Source organism: Calliphora vicina, chromosome 1, assembly GCF_958450345.1.
Source record: "Calliphora vicina chromosome 1, idCalVici1.1, whole genome shotgun sequence".
Taxonomy (NCBI): domain Eukaryota; kingdom Metazoa; phylum Arthropoda; class Insecta; order Diptera; family Calliphoridae; genus Calliphora; species Calliphora vicina.
Window position 1 is genome coordinate 37052695 of NC_088780.1, and position 20441 is coordinate 37073135.

At 31.5% G+C, this 20441-nt stretch overlaps 1 protein-coding gene and 1 long non-coding RNA gene across 5 annotated transcripts in view; both read right to left on the bottom strand.

Moving 5' to 3' along the window:
• Window positions 1-15778, bottom strand: part of Cdep (Chondrocyte-derived ezrin-like domain containing protein) — a 94248-nt gene extending 78470 nt beyond the window's left edge. For 3 of the 4 annotated variants that reach the window (XM_065508740.1, XM_065508732.1, XM_065508724.1), the window contains exon 1: window positions 15235-15752. In XM_065508740.1, the coding sequence (XP_065364812.1) occupies window positions 15235-15498 (264 nt within the window). In that variant the 5' untranslated portion in view covers window positions 15499-15752. Of the gene's footprint in view, window positions 1-15234 lie in introns of all 4 variants that reach the window. The other variant, XM_065508750.1, reaches the window with a different exon arrangement.
• Window positions 15779-15960: 182 nt separating this feature from the next.
• The window catches only part of LOC135957915 (uncharacterized), a 101105-nt gene continuing 96624 nt past the window's right edge, over window positions 15961-20441 (bottom strand). Inside the window, exon 3 of the long non-coding RNA XR_010576435.1 lies at window positions 15961-16548. This is a non-coding gene — a long non-coding RNA (uncharacterized LOC135957915). The remainder of the gene's footprint in view (window positions 16549-20441) is intronic.

Sequence of the window (20441 nt, forward strand, 5' to 3'; positions counted from 1 at the left end):
TGTTGTGTAAAACTGAATAGTCTATTGTGTTCGGCCCCTGGTGGCTATGAGAGCCGAGATATGCGTTAGAGAGTCTGTTCGAAAGGTCGACGACCCAAAGCCCAGTTTAACCCTGATGTCTAATGACAAATTTATATAAAAGACATATGAGAAAAAGAATTCTGAAGTCAACGTTGTTCAGCATCTGAAGTAGAAGTTGATAAGATTTAAAGGAATTTTTTGGATTTAGCTCGTTCGGAATAGAAAAATCCTGAAAAATTCACAAATTGGATGGCTACATTAGAAACTATAATTTGAAGACTTTTAAAACCACCGACTTGCAAATACATATAGAATTCCGAATGTATGTAGGTAGGTAGGTGCAAATATAATGTCACTTGTAGCTTTTGCTTTATGCTGCAGTATTTACCACCTTAGCTATCCTTCTAACAATTGTTGTTGCTGTTTTATTTTTTAGTTTCCTCTTTACGTTTTGTTGTTGTTCTTGTTGTTGCATTGTTTGGTGTAGTTTTGTTACCATTTAGCTCCTTTGGGTATTTCAACTGCAGCAATAGCAACATTTGCAGCCGAATGAGGGGGGGAGTAGGAGGTGAAAAAACGAAAAATCCTTGTTCATAAGTGTGCAGTACAATAACTAGAAAATGATTGTTGTTGTTGCCACTTGTGAGAAGTGATATTTTAGTTAACTGCTGTCGCAGCAGTAGCAAAATGTTGCAGCCTTTTTTTTTTGTATTCTCTAAAATACAAAAATGCCCGTATTTATGTTTTTTTTAACAAAGAATCCTTGCAAATTTTTGTTTTAAATATAGCTGTCTACTAAAACGAGGTTGAACGGAAAAAGCGCTTCACAAATCTATGAGAAGCAACTGTTAGTTTAACGATACCCACACAGACCAAATACAACCGATTCTAAAGCTTTAATGTTGTCCATAAAATGTTGCAAATAATTTTTGTATTTCCTGCTAAGGTCATTCTTAGACTAACCTCGTGAAAACTACTGCCTGTAAATGCTCGTTTAAGTGTGAATAGAGGAGTATTGTGCATGTGTTAATACTTCACTTTTCACATACAGTGAGTGACAATACAATACAACCTTTTTTAAAACTATACCCCCTATCACAGCATTCCATTCCGATCGAAAGTGAAATTAATTCCGTATTTTGCTTCTTTAGAAAGAGTGAAACAAATATAATAAAAAAATATTTTTTTTTGCTTCAATTTGTTATTATAACTCCGAAACTACTGAGCCGATTAAAACACAATATATAAACAGATTAAAGGTAATAAATTGGAACTTTTTTATGTTTATTTCAATAATATCGGACTAAACCTTTTTGAGTTATCATAAATTATATAGAGAGACATCTACAAAAATTCGCAATTTTAGAAAAAAAAAATTTATTCATAGAATTAAAAAAATTTACAATTTTTGTACTTAGGTAACCATGATGCATCAAATCTATATAGTGGTTAGTGATGCCTTTTTTTGCTATTGACCTGTGTAATTGGAGGCATTACTACATTAAGATTGTTTTCAAACTCAACAAGAGCTTGCAAAATCATTGGAAGCTACTCAAGCAGCAATTTCAAAACTTTTGCGAGTAGCAGGATTCATCCAAAAGCAGGGAAATTGGGTACCATACGAATTGAAGCCGAGAGACCTTGAAATACGATTTTGCACGTCTAAAATGCTGCGTGAATGCTATAAAACAAAATCATTTTTGCACCGAATCATTACTTGCAATAACCCAAAGCCTAAGAGATCCTATGTGAAGCATCAAAGCCAAATATCCATGGCGCAAAGGTTTGGTTGTTGTTGTTGTAGCAGCAGTGTTTGCTGAGTTGACAGCCGGTGGCCGAGTCAACTCGGGTCATTCCGGTGCGTAGAACCGGCTGTCGTGGGAATGCTAAGCTTTGGTATTATGAGATGCTGAAATCTTATCAGACCATCACAGGGAACCTGTACCGAACGCAACTGATTCGATTGAAGCGGGTATTGGCCGAAAAACGCATAGAATATGTGGCCAAGAAAATAATAATAGCAGAACCTGCTCTAAGTTCCGATCGGTCAGCTACGCCAGAAGCAATCGATAACGATTCATTAGACTCTGACTTTCAAGAAACTTTCTCATCTAATGAGTCAAATCTGGTATTTCAAAAAGATCTCAATGATTTGGCACGTGACTTTAATTTTACCAAACAACAAACTGAACTTTTGGCCTCTCGATTAAAGGGATAGAATTTATTACAACCCGAAACGAGAATATGTTACTATCGCAATCAAGATGAAGGTTTTTTTCACAAGATGATAAGTTAGTATTATGGCGTAATGACTGCCTTGGGTATAGAATATACAGCATATAAAGCAGAAGAGTGGCTTTTGTTTATCAATGGTTCGAAAGTAAGTTTGAAAAAGGAAATCTCTTACACAAGAACAAGCTAATATTGAAAGTACTTCTTAGTCCAGCTTGATATATTTTTACCACATTTACACATAAAGCTTGGGCTCATGAAAAACTTCGAGAAAGCTATAGATAATAGTTGTGATTTCGTAAACTGAGTTTCAAAAATTATAAAAACATTTCAAGAAACAGCTACCGTAAACACTCAAAATTTGGAAGGAAGAACTCAAGAGAGTTTAAGAAATTCCCAAAAATTACTCTTCCCGGCAGTTATCATCAATAATCTAAAAAACCTCTTGTTTCTATAACAAGTGCAATAAATAAAAATCAAATGTCGTTCGTTGATAATTGCATCAGTAGAGAACTAAATCGGTCCGATTTAGACAATTTTTTTTTAAATGTTGCTCAACTTAGGTTTTTACAGAATGAAAAATTGACCACTCCCACTTTTACGCCCACTTTTTTCGATTTATCTAAAATCGGAAAACGGCCACACTTATTTGGCTAATTTTTTGTTTAAGTGATCATAGCAATATAATTTAAGTTTTTACTGAAAGAAGAATTGAGCACGCCAATTTTTTTTCGATATATTTAAAATCGCAGGACGCCTAAACCCAATTAACTAATTTTTTTTAATGTCCGCAAAAGTTTTTTACATAAATAAAAATTGTCCACTAATACGCCCACTTATTAAATACATCTGCAAAATACATCGGTCTGTGATCAATCATATTTCAGACCAAAATTTGATTACTTATATAAAAACTAACAATAGCTTAAATCGATAATAACTTGGCCAATAAGCGTTTAATCAGAAAAAGGAGCTCGATCTGTGATCACTCATATTTCTGACCAAAAATCGATTTTTTATATAAAAACTCAAAATATCTAAATTCACTAATAACTTGGCCAATAAGCGTTTAATCAAGAAAAGGAGCTCAATCTGCGATCACTCATATTTCTGAACAAAAATGTTTTTTTTTATATAAAACTCAAAATATCTAAATTCGCTAATAACTAATAACATGGCCAATAAGCGTTTAATCAAGAAAAGGAGCTCGATCTGTGATCACTCATATTTCTGACCAAAAATCGATTTTTCATATAAAAAATCACAATATCCAAATTCGCTAATAACTTGGCCAATAAGCGTTTAATCAAGTAAAGGAGCTTGATGTGTGATCACTCATATTTCTGAGCATTTTTTTAACTTGGACAGAACAACGTCTGTCGGGTCAGCTAGTCTTACATAACTTTCATCAAAGTATACTTGAAGATAAAGACTGAAAATTATTTAACAAAACAAGTAAGAGTACTGTATTCGTTTGGGCCGAATCTCTCTGATATAGAGGTTATATGGGGGTCAATTATGGACCGAACCTCACTATTATAAGACAATTATGAATGTTCATTTCTGAGGGGCCCCTTGCATGGGGACTAGGGACAAATTTTGTTCGATTTTCGCTATAATTTACAGTATAATTTGGGAGTACTTAGAACTAATTTCTGCAAAATTTTATCGGGATTACCGCACAATAAAAATATTTATGAATGCTCAAGCAGTATTCCGTGGGGACAACTAGCCAGCTAGATCCTTTCGTTTGAGCCCTATCGTGTTGTCAGCAGACAGAGAGTCAAACGGACATACATAGGTCGATCGTCTTAGAATTTTATATGGCGAATTACAATTTCTTTTATAGCATTCAAGCATAATTTTGAAATCGTTTTTCAAAGTTTCTCAGCTTCATCCTGCTGCTTGGCAACGTTTTGAAATTGCTGATAGAGTAGCTCCCAATTATTTTGACGCTTATTGGCACAAAATTCGACATAAAATATACTGTTACTGGAATCAGATACAGATCTATTTTAAATGATGTTATGAAATTATGAGGAAAATATGCTCCTAGTTTTGATATTCCAGCACGAGGGCTATAACTGAGTGGTTACAATTCAATGAGGTAAGTATTTTTAAGTGCCATGCTGAATCGCCAGATCACAATCCCATAAAAAACCTATTGGAAATTGTGGATTACGAAATACGAGCTCAAAGGAAACTTTATCAGATGCCGTTATAAGGGAATGGCGAAGTATTTCCAAGGAGACGATTGATTCTTTAATTGGTTCAATGCATTGTCACTGTGAAGCAGTAATAAAAAACAAGTAAGAGAGCTATATTGTTTTTTAATTTTTCGGATTTTTTTTCGAATTGTTATTTTAAATTTTTTTTTTTTTAAATTTTAAAAAAAAATTTTTTGTTTTTTAATTTTTTTTGGTGAAAAAAAAAATTAGGGTTTTTTCCGATTTTGACCCATTGCAGGTCCAACTTGCAATGGTCTTTGAAATATCTATCATTAGATATCCATATTGTCTATATTAATGACTTAGTAATCCAGATATAGGTCAAAAGTCGCGATTGTCCTGGTTTTTTCTTCATATCTCAGCCATTTGTGAAACGATTTTGCTGATTTTAAATAGGAAACTTCTCGAAAGCATGTCTGACAGAATTATTGAAGATTTGAATACCGAAGATATCTGGGTCTTCAGAAAATTGATTTCAATAGACAGACAGGCGGACATGGCTTAATCGACACCGATATCTATAAGGATACAGAATATATATACTTTTAGGGTCGGAAAATTATATTGTGGAAATTACAAACGGAATGACAAACTTATTTATACCCTTCTCACAAAGGTGAATGGTATAATAAGGGTTATGCAACTAAATACTGAGTCACTAAAAGAGCCAGGTAGTTTTTGTGAAAATGAAACCTAAGTTTCCATTGATTTGTCATTACCACAATAATGTATGTATACTTTTGAGATTGTTTTTCTATTTTCAGAATTTTATTGAATTGAATATTTGGTTAAGTTTCCATTGTATTGTCAACCACTGTATACTGGTATGAGTGTGGTATTTGCCATGAATCCTGTTTTTATTGTAGTATTGTTATCACTGAGCAAAAAAGCTAATTGGATTATAAACTATTTTATCCCTTAAAACTTTGGGATTTTATTTTGCCCACAAAACATACATACATCCACTCACACACATCCAATCCAGGAAGGATGCAACTTTTTTATCATTCATGATTTATAGTTTTATTTATTTCTTTGTGGTTAACCATCTACCATCACTACCATCATTGTGGCGGGTAGCAATCTCTGCAAAACCAATTTAAAATTAAAAGCAAAGGGAAGAGTTTTCTTAAACAAAAGCCAACAATTATCAGCAACTTAATTGTTGGTTGTTTGTTTGGTTTGCGTTCTCCACTTAGTTATGAATGATTGTTTGTTTGTTAGTTAAATGTAACTTTGTGTCACTGTTACTGTCGTGTGCAGCATGCAACATGCGGGGAGGTCATGATGCAGTTTTCTTAGACAATGTATTTATTTGTTGTTCGTTAAGCTCCATTAGATAAAGTTTATTTTTTTTGGTATTTTTTTATCACATGCTGCATTAACCAGCATGATTGTTAGTTGCTGCAGCACTTCTCAGGGGCTTTAAAATGTCGAGAGGATTTAATAATATGTAATTGTAAAATTGTTAGGAAAAACTAAGCTTTTGGGATTACGATAACAATTGTAAACTGTGTTAAGCAGCTGTAGTGAGTTTTATTAGCGAAAACATTAATTTTGGATAGTTGGGTGAGAAGTTGTAAGTAAGACATTATTACTAAGACCGAACATATTGTATCCTACACTAGTTACAAATAACTAGATATGCATTTAAGTTCCCGTCGTTCCTAGAAGTAGCATAGGGCTTCAATAAAATCCTTGAACATGTCTCTATATTGTGCTAACGACTTTACTTCTATCCAACTCTTGTCACTGATATTTATTTTGGCCTCAATCTGTTTTCTCCATATATGAGCTGGGCGTCCCCTTCTTCTGTTCGCTTGCTGGTTCCACTCTATTTTCAAATTCGTAAGTACCGATGTCTATACCACGCTGCTTGAATTCATCTATGAGCCTTTTCTGCAATTCTGCCATGTTACCTGCTGCTCCAACTTACTCAATTCTTTCTTGAGTTGTTCAACTTTTAGTTCTTCATGCTTATTTTGCAATCCAACTTCTGACACCAATTGTTACATTTTTACCTTTTAAAAACGATGGGTTTATTTCCTTTAAATAAACCGGATACTTTTGATTGCAAATAAAAGCAGTTTAGTAGTTTAAAATTGTAACAACTCTTTATTTATTCAAATGTACAACAACAGAATAAATAGTCAATCAGTGTTTTTATACACGTTTATAAATTCTCAGAAATACAGACACACTTTATAATGTACAAAACAGTTAATGTTAACTCTAACAGCGCTTATAATAAACTCACTGACGACTGCAACCTCTGCCACTATATCTACACACGCCATCTTTCGTGAACCTTCTACTACAATGATCTTAACGGACAACTACTATATTCGAATTCTAGAGCTTTTGATGTTAATGTTCGCAGATTAAACAACCGCATGCTATCAACATTGTTGATAAGTAGATGCTTCTACTGAAGGAAATGTTTATAAACACGATGAATGTTGCGGCAGTTTGCTACAGACCTTTAAATTCAAATCGCTAGTACAAATTCGTAACAATATTTTGGACACAAGCACCTTATTGAAACCAAATGGACTACGCCGATAGAATATGAATATAAGCAAACCTTGGTATTCCCAGAAATTTCTTCAATCAACAATAACCGAAAAAGTGCTCCTGTTAATGGGTACGTACAGAGAAATTTTGAACAAATTCGATCGTCTTTGTGAGATCACAAAATATCATAAGCAAACCAATCCCAATCAAACCCCAATCCAAGATATTTTAATGCTTAATCTACAAAAACTTTAACAAGTTACATGAGTTAATGGGTTTAGAGAAATTGTGATCAAATTCGATTGAGTCTGTAAGATCACCTAGATCAAATAGATAAAATACGAATCCATGAATATGAGTACGAAACCAGCAATTCCCGACATGTTGACATCATGCAATTATAGTAGTTACTTAGAACGATCAATTCGGAATATTGCACTACCAATTGTTTATTGGAAAACTTTGGAGAAGTAGAAAGGTATTGGAATCCATTGATACAAATCGATCAAAAATGCAGTTGGATTGTAATAAAAATGTGCCCAAAGAGCGAATTGTTAATCTTAAATCTTTGGAGAAGTGGAAAATAACTTGTGAATTTGATTTCCTCTCCCGCAATAAGCTATTTCAATAAAAAGGACTTTTTGATATTTCTAGATTTGCAGGATATTGCTGGCAAGTGGATAAATTGCGATGGCTTCAGTTTCAGCATTATACCAACTACAGTGCAAATATTTAAATTCACAATAAGTTTATTTTATTATAGATCTTTTTAATATTTTCCCATATTTTGTTTAATTTTTGCATTGAACAATTTTCACTTCTAATAATAGAAGTAAACTTTAGTGTTTTTTTGTTAAAGAAATGCCATGCAATTGTTATTAACAGCTTTTGTTACGGATTACACAAACATTTGTCAACCCATGTTATTACAAAAATATGCAGGTATTTTTTTAGTCACATTTTTTTTTTAATTCTTTGCAAGTTCAAATGTAAATATTAAAAGTAACTAAACATTACTGCAGACAGCTGCTAGTTGCACCACTCCTTTATTTTTTTTTTGTGAAAACAACTTGTTTCCCATTAAAATTTCCTTCTGACAACAAGTTAACGATCTCTAAATAATAAAATATGTTTTACTTCAATTTTCCCAAAATACAAAATGGAAAAACTGAACAAAATACAAAATACATACTACAACTTTGGGAAATTGTATCTGTTTTGGCAATAAATCACACAACTAAAAAGTCTCTTTCTACTTTTTAATTATGTGGAAAGTTGCAAAACAAAACTAAAAACACCATGTACTTGCTAAAATTTTAAAGTAAATAAAAAACAAGCCTACCAAAATATATTTATGGTCATAAAAGACAAGACTAAATAAAAAGCAATAAGGTATATAAACTGCAAATATTGCTACCAACGGATGCTCTAAATAGGAAATAACCAAAAGTTTTTAGTCTAAAAGATAGGGTGAGTTTGTTACCCAAAAGGCTGGGGAAAAAAAGTACCAACATTTTGTTACACAGCTAAAAGACACAAATCCTTAGAATAGTTTTTTAAAGAATGTAGGAAAGAAAAAAAAACACAGTCATTAAATAATGCAGGGAAAAGCAACTAACAACTGCTAAATGTATAGGACTCCGGCTGTTTAAAAATTTTCATTTTGGCAAGAATCCAAAAACTCTGATCACATTAAAGTAAATGGAACTAACAAAATGAAATGAATTTCTTTTATTCTTGGTATTCGTTTATTTTTTCATTCTTCTTATCTTTCGGTAATTTTTGGGTGTTATATACAAGCAGAGAAGCTGTTTTGGTTAAACAAAATGAACTGCTTTATATTGGAAAAAGTATTTATTTAAATCTACAGTGAGGGACTAAAAATACTAAAGACAAGGTTATAAGCAAGCCTATAAACAAGAGTATAGACAATAATATAATCCAGTCTAGAAGATAATATGGTTAGGATTATAAACAAGACTACAGTCGAGACTATAGACAAGACTATAGTCGAGACTAAAGACAAGACTATAGTCGAGACTAAAGACAAGACCATAGTCGAGACTAAAGACAAGACTATAGTCAGGACTACAGCCAGACTATAGTCAGGACTATATCAAGACTATAGTCAGAACTATAGCAAGACTATACTCAGGACTATAGCAAGACTATAGTCAGGACTATATCAAGACTATAGTCAGAACTATAGCAAGACTATAGTCAGGACTATAGCCAGACTATAGTCAGGACTATAGCAAGACTATAGTCAGGACTATATCAAGACTATAGTCAGGACTATATCAAGACTATAGTCAGGACTATAGCAAGACTATAGTCAGGACTATAGCAAGACTATAGTCAGGACTATAGCAAGACTATAGTCAGGACCATAGCAAGACTATAGTCAGGACCATAGCAAGACTATAGTCAGGACTATAGCTAGAGTATAGTCAGGACTATAGCAAGACTATAGTCATTACTATAGCAAGACAATAGGCAGGACTATAGCAAGACTATAGTCATTACTATAGCAAGCCAATAGGCAGGACTATAGCAAGACTATAGTCTGGACTATAGCAAGACTATAGTCTGGACTATAGCAAGACTATAGTCTGGACTATAGCCAAACTATAGTCAGGACTATAGCCAGACTATAGTCAGGACTATAGCCAGACTATAGTCAGGACTATAGCCAGACTATAGTCAGGACTATAGCCAGACTATAGTCAGGACTATAGCCAGACTATAGTCAGGACTATAGCCAGACTATAGTCAGGACTATAGCCAGACTGTAGTCAGGACTATAGCCAGACTATAGTCAGGACTATAGCCAGACTATAGTCAGGACTATATTGCCAGACTATAGTCAGGACTATAGCCAGACTATAGCCAGACTATAGTCAGGACTATAGTCAGGACTATAGCCAGACTATAGTCAGGACTATAGCCAGACTATAGTCAGGACTATAGCCAGACTATAGTCAAGACTATAACCAGACTATAGTCAGGACTATAGCCAGACTATAGTCAGGACTATAGCCAGACTAAAGTCATGACTATAGCAAGACAATAATCAGGACTATAGTCAGGACTATAGCAAGACTATAGTCAGGACTATAGCAAGACTAAAGTCATGACTATAGCAAGACAATAATCAGGACTATAGCAAGACTATAGTCAGGAGTATAGCAAGACTATAGTCAGGACTATAGCAAGACAATAGTCAGGACTATAGTAAGACAATATTCAGGACTATAGCAAGGCAATAGTCAGGACTATAGCTAGACTATAGTCAGGACTTCTCGTATAGTCAGGACTATAGCAAGACTATAGTCAGGACTACAGCAAGACTATAGTCAGGACTATAGCAAGACTATAGTCAGAACTATAGCAAGACTATAATCAGGACTACAGCAAGACTATAGTCAGGACTATAGCAAGACAATAGACAGGACTAAGACAATAGTCAGGACTATAGCAGGACTATAGTCAGGACTTCTCGTATAGTCAGGACTACAGCAAGACTATAGTCATGACTATAGCAAGACAATAATCAGGACTATAGCAAGACTATAGTCAGGACTACAGCAAGACTATAGTCAGGACTATTACAAGACAATAGTCAGGACTATAGTAAGACAATAGTCAGGACTATAGCAAGACAATAGTCAGGACTATAGCAAGACTATAGTCAGGACTTCTCGTATAGTCAGGACTACAGCAAGACTATAGTCAGGACTATAGCAAGACTATAGTCAGGACTATAGCAAGACTATAGCCAGGACTATAGCAAGACTATAGTCAGGACTATAGTAAGACTATAGTCAGGACTATAGTAAGACTATAGTCAGGACTATAGCAAGACTATAGTCAGGACTATAGCAAGACTATAGTTAGGACTACAGCATGACTATAGTCAGGACTACAGCATGACTATAGTCAGGACTACAGCAAGACTATAGTCAGGACTGTGGAAAAGACTATAGTCGGAACTATAGAGTATAGTCAGGACTACAGACAAGAGTATAGACAAGGCTATGGTCGAAACTATAGACAAGACTTTATTCAAGACTATAGGCGATACTATAGACAAGAATATAGTTGAGACTATAGGCAAAGCTATAGTAAAAAAATTCTAAAATTTCAATGTTTCTGAACCTCACTGTTTAGCTATTCAGTCCATGTCCTTTTTTGTCACCAAATATATTTTCACATCTCTGTAAGTCCCCCCAAATAAAACAAACACAAACAACTGTTATTGGAACTACCGAAATATATATGTACATAATGAGACGTTAGTAAATGAGCAAAAAAAAAACAGCAATATGAACAGGAACAGCATGAATGGAAGAACAATACCAACAGATTCTATTGGAAACCAAAGAACAACAAACCAGCAAAAGACATGCAAGTGGAAAGGCAAAAGAGCCAGCAGACATTATAGAGACACATATAAAAACCAGCTATGTAAAGAAAGTGTAAATGATAAAAACATTTAGGCTGGCCAAAAACAAAAAATCAAAAACAAACAAAAAAAAAATTGGCAACAACTACCCTCGTACTTAAGTGTAAACAAACCAACCAAAAAAGGAACACTAACCGTAAAAACATAAATGCCAGCATTCGCACGTTTCACAAAAAGAAACTATAAAAAACAGAAAAATTGGTGGACAAAAAAATGATATTTAAGGTCTTTGACCGTTTAGGTCGCGCCAAGGTATTACGTATGAAAATTATTTCATTCAACACTCCACATACTCGTCGTACACAAAACATATTGGTACTTGGGTACTTGTACTCGAACTTTATGACAAACTGCCAGTCAGGCTGCCACAACAGATGCGGCAGCAGCAGCCAATGTAGTAACAACTACAGCAGAAACATTAACTTTTTTTCGGTTCTTAAATATTGCGTTTTGTTCAAAGAGTACGAGATGGAAAAAAAAGTATCCAAAAACACATACTTCAACCAACTTTTACCGCAAAATATTAAATATTATGCAAATGGCAAAAGGCAAAACAGAAGTGCTGCAAAATCGGCTCAGACATTTAATATTAATACAAGTGTAGAAGGGTTTTTGTTGGAGTATGTATTGTTAAAACACTCAAAGAAATTTTATGGTAAAAGAAAATATAGATAGATATAGAAGTTTATAATATATTTGAAAGCATTATTATATTGATTTTCTTATATAATATTTGTCTCATATTTTGCTATATTCAGTTTTACTATTTCTGCTACTTTGTAATTTTTGAGTGTAAAAACCATTTGTGGCAATCTTGTAGTAAATACTTTACCATACAATACGAGTGAGTATATGTACTATATGTAGTACATTTACACATTTTTTTTTACTACTTAAATGTTTGTTATTTACCGCTTTTTAAACTTTTATTTCAGTTTTGTTGCCGTTGTTTCCTCTCAATACTTTATGTCAACGAAATGTGGTTTACAAATGGCATCCATCCATCCATTCATCCTCCAACTCTCACACACATATTTTATGCCTTGTTTAACTTAAGTACTACTTACTACTCTCGTACTATTTCCCACCTACTCCACCATACAATAAGTAAATACCATTCACCACTCACTCACTTACTCATTCTCTGTACGCTATATGGAATGGTTGGAAGCTTTTTGTAACTTTTACGACAACTTGTACTCCACTCTAGCAGGAGACGACGCGTACAATATATTTTTCGTGCCATTAATAGTATTAAAATTGTTGAAATGAGGATTTAGTGCAAAAAAAAAAAAAAAACTTTTAATGAAAACTTTTTGAAAGCGAAAAATATTAATGAAAAAAACATACAACAACTTGTAATTGTATCAGTCAAAGACACAATGTAATGCCTTTTTGACAGGACCACACCCATAAATTTGCTTTAAAAGTAGAAATTGCCCATTAAAAGGGGGAGGCTCATTAATATGTGGCTTATTATCAATTTGTATTAAAATCGAATTACTAAGCAAGACTACAATTACGACTATAGTCAGGACTAAACGCAAACTATAGCTGGGACTATAGAAAGGACTACAGCCAGAACTATATAGAACACTATGGTCAGAACTATAGACAAGACTAAGATCAGGACTATAGAGAAAACTATAGTAACGACTGTAGACAATTCTATAGCCAGGACTATAGTCAGGATCATTGAAAAAAAACTACAGTCAGGACTATAGAAAAATATAGTCAGGACTAGAGCAAGAACTACTGTTGGGACTGTAGACAAAATACAGCCAATAGTCCAGACTATAGACAAGACTATAGTCGAGACTATAGTCGAGACTATACTCGAGACTATAGTCGAGACTATAGGCAAGACTATAGTCGAAACTATAGACAAGACTATAGTCGAGACTATAGACAAGACTATAGTCGAGACTATAGACAAGACTATAGTCGAGACTGTAGACAAGACTATAGTCGAGACTGTAGACAAGACTATAGTCGAGGCTGTAGACAAGACTATAGTCGAGACTGTAGACAAGACTATAGTCGAGACTGTAGACAAGACTATAGTCGATTCTATAGTCGAGACTATAGACAAGACTATAGTCCAGACAATAGACAAGACTATACTCGAGACAATAGGCAAGACTATAGTCGAGACTATAGACAAGACTATAGTCGAGACTATAGACAAGACTATAGTCGAGACTATAGACAAGACTATAGTCGAGACTATAGACAAGACTATAGTCGAGACTGTAGACAAGACTATAGTCGAGACTGTAGACAAGACTATAGTCGAGACTGTAGACAAGACTATAGTCGATTCTATAGTCGAGACTATAGACAAGACTATAGTCGAGACAATAGACAAGACTATAGTCGAGACTATAGACAAGACTATAGTCGAGACAATAGACAAGACTATAGTCGAGACTATAGACAAGACTATAGTCGAGACTATAGACAAGACTATAGTCGAGACTACATACAAGACTATAGTAGAGACTATAGACAAGACTATAGTCGAGACTATAGACAAGACTATAGTCGAGACTATAGACAAGACTATTGTCGAGACTATAGACAATAGTCTTGACTATAGTCCAGACTATAGACAAAACAACAGTCCCGACTATAGACAAAACTACAGTTCAGACTATAGACAAGACTATAGTCGAGACTACAGACAAGAATATAGTCGAGACTATAGACAAGACTATAGTCGAGACTACAGACAAGACTATAGTCGAGACTATAGACAAGACTATAGTCGAGACTATAGGCAAGACTATAGACAAGACTATAGTCGAGACTATAGACAAGACTATAGTCGAGACTATAGACAAGACTATAGTCGAGACTATAGACAAGACTATAGTCGAGACTATAGACAAGACTATAGTCGAGACTATAGGCAAGACTATAGTCGAGACTATAGACAAGACTATAGTCGAGACTATAGACAAGACTATAGACAAGACTATAGTCCAGACTGTAGGCAAGACTATAGTCCAGACTGTAAACAATACCATAGTCCGGACTATAGAGAAGACTAAAGTTCAGACTACAAACAGGACTATAGTCCAGACTATTGACAAGACCATGGTTCAGTCTATAGACAAGACTATAGTCCAGACTAAAACCAGATTTTAGGTCAGACTAAAGTCTAGACCCTTGGTAGGCGTTGATATTTTTCCGGTTACGAATATTTTCGTGAACTTACACGTATACAACCCGAATGTAAACAATAGATCGTAAAAATACATACTACAGACAAGACTATAGTCCAAAATATAGACAAGAATATAGTTCAGATTATATACAAGGATATAGTCCAGAATATAGATAGGATTATAGTCCAGATTATAGACACGATTATAGTCCAGAAAAGGCTTTAGTACAGACTATAGTTCAGACTGCCTTAATATATTCTGATATATAGAGCCAGACTATAGAAAAGACCAGACTGTAGACCTTATATTACTTATTTAATTATGTTTTTTGTATCTATATCTTTTTCATGCTGCTGATATTCGTGTTACTTCCTAACGGCCGCTGGGTTTTAAAAATCATTAATAGATGACACTGCCGTCACAGTTGGAACCATTTTTCAAATTGCAGACATATATAAGGATTAATAAGATTTTAATTTTTTTTTCTTAAAAATTATCCATTGCAAAATGAATAATAATAATACTAATACCACCCCTCGTAGTCCACTTAATTAAAATTTAAAATTTCATTATTGTAAAATAAAACCAAAAAAAAAAAACTCACCTGTACTTGAAATATTGTCACTGTATCATCCAGCATTTGAATGCGCACGGTAATCTTTTTGCCACCACGATGGCGAGGTGTCGACGGAGTGCCATCCACACCTGAGGGCGTACTCAACGAATGTTTCATATTCGAACCGTGCATATAGAAATCATCACCCTCTCTGACAGCCAATTCGGGAACGACGACAACGCCCCCACTGCTGGCATTACCACCACCACCACTAGGACCGCCACCACCCACTTTCCTTTCCATCATAGACATTTTGTACAACAATGTGTTGAATTGAACGTGTGTTTAAAACACGTGAAATAAATCTCAAATTAAAAGAAAACAGGAAGAGAAAAACCAAAAAGAGCTTAAAGCTGCTTTAGGGGGTTTACTTTATTTTTTTTTTTTGTTCTTTTGGGCGAAAGGAATTCAATTGATTTCGATGCGATTTCTTAAGTTCCGTTTCCGTTTTAGTAAAAAGAAGAGTTATAGAGTGAAAACTATCACAATTTATTGCACCATTTACACTCCACTCCAACACCAAACAAAGACGCTGAAATTGAGATGGCACAATAAAATCAAAATCTCAAACCAAACCAAAGAAAGAAAAAAAAAAACAAAATACAATTGATAGTTTGTTGTTGTTAAAGATTTACATTTGAAATTAAATCGATTTGAATTTGGAATTAAATGCACTCGTGTGTTTCTTTCTATCTGATGCTTTCCCAGGGAATGTTTGTTTTTTGTTGTTCAATCAAAATGCTTTTAAAGTAATTTAAATATAAGAAGATCGTGGGCGTTTCGTTTTAAAAAATTTCTTGTTGGAGTAATAAAAAATATTGGAATAAATATCGAAAAAAGAATATTTAGCAGGAAAACTTAGATTTTCCAAGGAATTTTTTTTTAGTATTTTTTGTTCTCGCTGGCGTTTTTAAGTGCAGCAGGGTTGTATTCGTTTTAAAAACTGAGGAAGATTTCAAATTTGAATTTCGTAGTAGCTGTTTGGTTGTTATTCTTGTTGTTTTTTTTTTCGTTTCAGTAGCTGCTGTAGTAATTTGTTATTTTGTTGTTGTTTTCTTTTTCAGCTTTGTAAAATTAAAATTTCTGTTTATTTTTTCGTAGTCTTATTATTTCTTATTTGTGTTGCAGCTTCGTTTGGTCAGTTGTTGTAGTAGCAGCAGCAGCAGCAGTTGTTTGCTTAATTTTCGTAGTGTGTTTGGCCTTCTTTATTATTATTTGTCTTAAACTCCACATCGTAGATGTTGTGTTTTAATGATGACGCCAAATGGAGGTTGCCAAAGATATACTTTGTGTGCTACGGTTCTGCAATGAAAATAATGAACAGAGAAAAAGAGTTTAGTAAAATATTTTTAAAGACAGGGGAGACAAATTTGTTACTTTTTAAAGTTTAAGATTTCAAAAATTCTTTTTGTAAAAGATAAATTTCTAGAAATTTTATAAAAATAAGTTTTAGAAATGAAATTATATTGTGAAATTATTGATTTTAATATAACAGGTACTATTTGCAATAATTAAAAAAGGACTTTTCTCAAAAACATAAAATGTTAGCAATATTTCCAGAAAATGTTATTTTATTTATTCTCTAATAAATTTTTGAGAAAATTAGATGAAACTAGTGAAAAAAGGACTTTTCACAAAAAGTACTTTTTATAAAATATTCTCAATATTTAAAAGTTTGAAATATTTACATTTTTTAACGTCCTTTTTAATTTAACAAAGTTTTTTTCAAAAGGTACTTTTTTATTAATTTTCAAAAAAGTACATTTTTATAAAAAAGTAGTAGAAATTAAATATTTTTATGCGAAAAAACAAACTGAACAATTATGCTAAAAAATTACATTTCACAAATTTTCAAAGAAAGTACTTTTTTTAAATGGTCCCAAATTAATTATTGAGTTTTATTTCAAAAAATTTATTTTTTAAAAGTTGTAGAAAAAAAACATTTTTAAGTATAAACACCTTAAAAAAATTATTGTTTATTTAAAAATATGATTTTTTTAATTTTGAAAAAAGTATTTTTTGGAGAAACATTACATTTTGAAATATTTTCTACAAATTTTACAAAAGTAATAAATATTTGTACAATTATTATTATAAAAAGTAGTTTCACATGTTTTCCGAAAAAGTACTATTCATAAAATGTTATTGGAAAGGAAATATTTTTAGGAGTACTTTTCAAAAATTATCAAAAAAATAAAATATTCGAAAATTTATTGCTTATTATATTTATTTTTTAAAAAAGTACCTTTTTCTTATTTTCCAAAAAGTACTTTTTATAAAATAATTCAATAAATTAAATATTTTTTGTGAGAAAACATTAAACAATTTTGGGAAAAAAAACTTTAAACATTTTTCAAACAAAGTACTTGTTATTTATAAATTCAACACAAAATTTAAAAAAAAGTACTTTTTGTAAATGATTTGAAAAAATCTTGTTTAATCTATAAATCTATAAACTTTTTTAATTTTTCCAAAAAGTACTATTTTCAAATATCCAAAAAAGTAGTAGAAATTATGTTTATGTAAAAAAATTAACTTTTTTTATATTTGAAAAAATTACTTTTCCAAAGTTCCAAAATAATAAAAGATATTTCTTAAAAAAAAGTACAAATATTTTTTAAAAATTTAATTCTTAAAAGAATTTATTGTATTTAAAATAACTTTTTTTAAGTGCGAAAAAATTCAACAATTATGGCAAACGAACATTAAACACATTTAAAAAAAGGACTTTTTATTTATAAATTAAACACAAAATTTAAAAAAGTACTTTTTGTCTAAATAATCTATAAATAATTTATTTTTGAGTATAAAATTTTTTTTTTTTAAATTTGCAAAAAAGTATTATTTTCAAAAAACTTAAAATTTTGAATTAATTCAAAGTGAGTAAACACCAAAAATTATTTGATTAAAATCTTAAAATCTATTCATCGTTTGAAATTTCAAAGTTTCGGTTTGTTGAAGATTGGGCTGAATAATAGATCCAGTTCTGAAAATTAAAAATTTAAATCGGACTATAATGATTTTCATGATGTTTAAAAAATCAAAAAATTCACTGGTTTTTATTTACTTTTGAGAATGTGTGTATATAACAAAAATAATTTCAAAAGATTTATGAAAACGTATCTTTTAAAAAGTGATCGGGTAATTAAATTGAAAAAAAGTCCTTTTTATAAAATATTACCAAAATTAAACCGTTTGAAATTAGTTTTATATTTAAATAAAATATTTTGATATGAAAAAGAAATTAAACAATTATTGCAAAAAAAAATACTTTTCAGGAATTTATTAAAAATTATAAATTTTTACAGTATAAGCTGCAATTTTTGTTTTAAAAAAGTACTTTTTACAAATTTCATATTGAATGCATAAGGAGAAAAACTTAAAAAGAGCTCAATTGGTCTTCAAAATTGGTTTTTAAAAGTTATTTTTATATAAAAAAAACTGTAAAAATGTACTTTTAAAAAAAATTTCAAAAAAGTATGAATTTATTATCAAATAAAGTACTTTCAAAAGATTTCGTTTTTTGTACTTTTTCAAAATATTCAAAAAAGTACCTTGTATAAAATTTTTCAAAATTTCAAATAATAATACATAATTGTATTATTATTTTTCTTAAAAATTTTCTTTGAAATGAGATATTTTCACTAACGAAAAACAAAATACTTTTTTATAAAATAAAAAAGCACTTTTAACTAATTTTCAAAAAAGTACCTTTTATCAAATTGTTCTGAAAATTTAATATTTTTAAATAAAAAAAAAACAATATGGCCAAAAATACAAATAAAATTTTATAAAAAATTAATTATGAAAAAAGTACTTTTTGAAAAATAAAAAAAGTACTTATTAAAAAAATTAAAAAAGTACTTTTTAAAAAATCAAAAAAGTACTTTTTATAATATAAAAAAAGTAATTTTAACTAATTTTCCAAAAACTACCTTTTATCAAATTGTACTTAAAATTTTATATTTTTAAATAATAAAAAAAACAATATGGCCAAAAATACAAATAAAATTTTATAAAAAAAATTATATATTTTCACAAATTATGAAAAAAGTACTTTTTAAAAAATAAAAAAAGTATTTTTATAAAAAAAAAAAATACTTTTTATAAAATTAAAAAGTACTTTTTATAAAATCAAAAAAGTACTTTTTATAAAATCAAAAAAGTACTTTTTATAAAATCAAAAAGTACTTTTTATAAAATCAAAAAAGAACTTTTTGTAAAATCAAAAAAGTACTTTTTATAAAATAAAAAAAGTACTTTTACTTTTTATAAAATAAAAAAGCACTTTTAACTAATTTTCAAAAAAGTACCTTTTATCAAATTGTACTGAAAATTTAATATTTTTAAGTAAAAATAAAACAATAATTATATAGCCAAAAATACTTAAACAAATTTTATTAAAAATACAACTTTCTATTAAAAAACAAGTAAGAAAGTATGGTCGGTCAAGCCCGACCAGATAATACCCTACACTAAGTAAAAGAGCAAAAAAAAAATTTCTTTTAAAATTTCAATAATTTATATTTTTGAGTGATTTTCGGAAGTGGGGTTATATGGGGGCTATGACCAATTACGGACCGATCACCATGAAATTAGGTCGTGTGAATTATGTCTATATTAAAGTTAACTATGTTGAATTTTGTGTATTTACCAACATTTTTAAGCGATTTATGCACGTTAAAGTGATTTTAGGAAGCGGGTCTATATGGGAGCTATGACTAATTATGGACCGATCGTAACAAAATTTGGTGACATGAATTTTGTGTATATAAAACTTATTTGGAGCGGAATTTGTGAAGATACATATATAAATTAAACATTTATGAGCGATAAAGTCCAATTTCGGGAGGACATTTGTATGGGGGCTAGGTGAAATAGTGGACCAATTTCAGCCAGTTTCAATAGGCTTGGTCCTTGAGCCGAAAAAATAATATGTACCAAATTTGATTGAAATATCTTCAAAATTGCGACCTGTACTCTGCGCACAAGGTTTACATGGACAGCCAGCCAGCCAGCCAGCCAGCCAGTCAGCCGACCAGACGGACGGACATCGCTTAATCGACTCAGAAAGTGATTCTAAGTCGATCGGTATACTTTAAAGTGGGTGTTAGACTAATATTTTTGGGCGTTACAAACATCTGCACAAACGCATAATACACTCCCCACTATGGTGGTGTAGGGTATAAAAAGTA